This window comes from Megalobrama amblycephala, linkage group LG3, assembly GCF_018812025.1.
Source record: "Megalobrama amblycephala isolate DHTTF-2021 linkage group LG3, ASM1881202v1, whole genome shotgun sequence".
In the NCBI taxonomy this organism is placed as follows: domain Eukaryota; kingdom Metazoa; phylum Chordata; class Actinopteri; order Cypriniformes; family Xenocyprididae; genus Megalobrama; species Megalobrama amblycephala.
In genome coordinates, this window is record NC_063046.1 from 41,784,943 (window position 1) to 41,788,989 (window position 4,047).

The 4,047-nt window shown below is 37.5% G+C and overlaps 1 protein-coding gene across 1 annotated transcript; it reads right to left on the reverse strand.

The window, feature by feature from the left end:
* Positions 1-1,318: 1,318 nt before the first annotated feature.
* On the reverse strand, positions 1,319-3,576 carry LOC125265330. Its single transcript, XM_048185469.1, has 4 exons — positions 2,980-3,576; positions 2,542-2,877; positions 2,277-2,305; positions 1,319-1,538 (listed from the first exon to the last, which is right to left on the reverse strand). The coding sequence occupies exons 1-4, from the start codon at positions 3,317-3,319 to the stop codon at positions 1,404-1,406; spliced, it is 840 nt and encodes a 279-aa protein (XP_048041426.1). The 5' UTR covers positions 3,320-3,576; the 3' UTR covers positions 1,319-1,403.
* Between the last annotated feature and the right edge of the window lie 471 nt (positions 3,577-4,047).

The window sequence follows — 4,047 nt, forward strand, 5'->3', positions numbered from 1 at the left end:
CGGTTAAAACCTGATCCACATGAGCAACACTGCAATTATATTCACCTGTTAAATATAACATAATAAATATAATATAATTTATAAAAATAAATAACAGTTTCCTAAGATTCCATGTAAATGTTTAGTAAAAGAATGATCAAATGTTTTGTAATTGTATTGTGATTCAAAAAAAAAAAAGAAAAGAAAAAGAAAAGAAAGAATAATAAAATGACTTGTTATTTTGTACTTACAGACTTCATGAAGAAAGAGAAAGAGGATCATGTAGATGCTGTCCATTTTGTCTTCGTCCTGGGCCTTTTTCACTTCTGTCTAAATGTGGTGTCAGTGTATAAACAGATTTGCTTTTTGAGGGCTTCATCATGTGACTCTACTGACTCTCTGCATGCACAAAATACTGTCCGTTTCCTGAAGTAAGCTGCTAAGTATGCAGTATGTAAGCAAATGCAACTAGCAAACATCTAATCTTGTCAGCAGGCCATATGAATGCATTATAGAGAGATGCTTAGTGTGATGACATGCAAAAAAAAAAGGTAATAAATATTTGTTACAATACTTTATGATGTATCAACTATAGAATAAAATGACTGAAATATTGTGGGACAAGTACATGGTATGTGATACAAAAACATCAGAGCAGTCTAGAAGAAGAAAGAAAACACTTCATTTGAAGAAGATTAAAGTTGTATTAGTTCTATATGTTTATTGTTAACACATGTTTATACTGTATAAAGAATGTATCTGTGTTTGTGTGTACTAGTGATATCTGACTGCCATCACCTGGATATGAATAGTAGTACATTTCTGCATGTTTGCATAATGCTGCAACAGTGATTAAGAGAAATACATACCATCTACGATGTCTCTATTTTCCATTTTTGGGTCATTTTGGGGGTAATTTGTAATAATACAGATATTTTTTGTGTATTCATGCCAAGCAATTTGCACAGAAAGTTTTTTTTTTTCCTCATTTGCAAAATTTTACCCCTCTCCATGGTGCTGAATTTAATGGTTAATTATTGTAAACACACAATGTAGGATTTGTGTAATGTTTTAATGTGTATATTTAAACATATTAATGACACTAAATTACATGGAGACACTACAATGCCACATAAATGCTATTATAAGATATAGGCCCTATAAGACAAAATTTTAAGACAACAACATAAAAATACTATAAAAGACAGTAACAAAAGTCTCTCACTCATCACTTTGTCAACTGTAAACTGCATTAAGATCCAAATACAAGACTTAATATTGCAGCTGAATGATGTGATGCTCATATTATTTGAGACCACATGATTAATGTGACATTCATTTAAATAATTTACAAACAAAATAGTCTAAAAGTCAATCTTATTCACACAGTTACAACATGACAAGCATTAAGAATGAGGAAATCCTTATTTAACACTTCTTGTTTGACAGACAGATGCATAGACCACAAAATGTACCTCTTTGTGGCTTTTTATTTTACATGTAGGCTGGTGTGAAGAAAACTTCAGCGATGCATAATTTTCTGAGTCTCTGTCAGCAGTCTAATGAGAGAATGAGAAAATTTTGACAATACTCAGTACTGGTACAGTGCATGCATATATTGTATACAATGGTTTATGAATATCTTAAAAATACAAACAAAATTAGGGTTAGTTCACCCAAAAATGAAAATTATGTCATTTATTACTCATCCTCATGTCGTTCTACACCCGTAAGACCTTTGTTCATCTTCGGAACACAAAGTAAGCTATTTTTGATTAAATCCGATGGCTCAGTGAGGTCTCTATTGCCAGCAAGTAACAAATCTTTTGTTTCGAATCAGTGGTTCGGATCGTGTGTCAAACTGCCAAACTGCTGAAATCACGTGACTTTGGCGCTCTGAACCATATTGTTCATCAGATATTGTTGAAAAGTGGGGTTTTTTTGTTTTTGTTTTTTTTTTGGTGCACAAAAAGTATTCTCGTTGCTTGGGAACATTAAGGTTGAACCACTGTAGTCACATGAACTGTTTTAAATATGTCTTTAGTAGCTTTCTGGACATCAAAATTTAATCAAAAATATCTTAATTTGTGTTCTGAAGATGAATGAAGGTCTTATGGGTGTGGAACGACATGAGGATGAGTAATAAATGACATTTTTCATTTTTGGGTGAACTAACCCTTTAAAGTACATTATTAAATAGTATAAACCACCACTAATGTTCATGTCGACTTTTGAGTGACCCAGCTTACCCACACTCACCCATAGCTGTATGTAAAAGTATAAAGCTTTCAACTCACCTGAACTGTAGATTGGGCCACGCCAACACCTTAAAATTTATCATAATTAGACATTAGAACAGTCGTTGTACATCAAGTCATTTTGGCTATATATATATATATATATATATATATATAAAGGTTTAAAATATAATAAAATAACTTTTTTCTATTATTAAATTCTATGAAAACCAAGTACTGATATAAGAATTATTTTGCCAAATGAAAAGGATATTTCAGACATAGTAGATACTATACAATATGTGAGCAATACAGAAAGTTTTACCATCAGCTGTGAGTTTAGTTCCATTTCCAATGATTAGGTTTCCACATGTGAACACACTGCAAAAGTAAGTTTCATCACTGGCGAGGCTTTTGGGTACTTTGTGCACGCAGTTCTGTACAGTCGATCCAGACACAGAGATCTTCTCACACTGATCTTTTCTGTCTCCATCGGTGTAAATGAATCCTGAATGAGACTCTCTTGGTTCGTATTTAAGCCAGTACACGCTTTGCCCTCCTGAGCAAGTCTCACCAAAGACTGAGCAATGAAGAGTCACAGAGTCTCCTAAATGATGTGTTTCCAAAATAGGCTGCTGGATGACTTTAATTGGCTTTGCATCTATAATGAAAAATAATATTCTTTAGTATTGGCAGTAATAATAACAAAACAAATAATTAGAATTTCAAAATATAACTTCTCCATTTCCAGGTTTCCACTCACCATTAACTGTTAGATAAGATCCCCCTCCAAAGTACAACGTCTCATATAACAGCACACCACAATGGTAATAAGCGGCATCTCTGGATGTAATCTTGGTGAAAATTAATGCAGATTTCTTGACATCAACTTTCACTTCAAACCGTGATTCATTAACAAATCCTTCTTGAAGTTTTATCTTCTTGTAATATGTGGAAGCTATAGTGTTTAACGTTTGTCCTGGGATTTGTTTAAGCCAAACCCAGGTCACAACCAGATCAGCAGTGGTGTAGCATTCCAGGATGACCGAACCACCGGCTGGTGCTGTGACTGAGACATTTGGCTGGAAAACACTGGGTGTCATAGATACACTATGATACTCCACCTGCTTGGAGTGATCTCCAACAACAGCAATTTTTATTGCTTTTATTGTTTTTGTTCCGGTGGCTGCAGCTCGGATCTCTCTCGCTGGTGGGAAGGCACATTCAGCGGTGGATGGGACAGTGCGCTGGCACAGGATAGTGCAACATTCATCCCTGCACCTTATACTGTGTGCTTCAGCTAGAGCGTTCTAAAAGAGCAAGCACGGGCAATCAGCATCTTTTTCAAGATGTCTTTTCGTACGTGTGTTTCTGGATGAGGTCGTTTCCTGACCTCGTCTGACAGCCACGATCGCTGTCTCACTTGTCTGGGTAAACAGCATACTGAGTCAGCGCTCGTGGATGGCACATGCCCTCACTGTGAGGGCATGTCCATGTTGGCATTGAGATCGCGACTCTCCTTCTTTAACACGGAGGCACGAGTCCCCTCTGTTGCTACCCAGCCACCCGCGGCTGTAAAGGCTGCCAGTTTGGTTAGCACTCTGGGAGATGTGAGGGTTACAGTGGGAGCTTCTTCGTCGGGCCCGCCCCCACAAACCTCCCACTCCTCTGCACCACCATGTGCGTCGAGTTGCCGGCTGCTGCCGCAGGACCCTCTGCAGAGGCGTCACTTTCGGCGCTCCCGAGGAGGATCAGAGCTGCACGAGGGTAGTTCTGAGCCAGGGCTGTTGCAAGAACTGCGCACGGCGACTGACCTCGCCCTCCGGGTGAC

Bases quoted from the DNA above. Each gene is read 5' to 3' on its own strand.
- LOC125265330 (XM_048185469.1), bottom strand. From the start codon at position 3,319: ATGACACCCAGTGTTTTCCAGCCAAATGTCTCAGTCACAGCACCAGCC. The intron at 2,306-2,541 runs GTAAAACTTTCT...ATAAATTTTAAG, and splicing joins AACTAAACTCACAGCTGATG to GTGTTGGCGTGGCCCAATCT. The intron at 1,539-2,276 runs GTGAGTTGAAAG...TTCTCTCATTAG, and splicing joins TGGCCCAATCTACAGTTCAG to ACTGCTGACAGAGACTCAGA.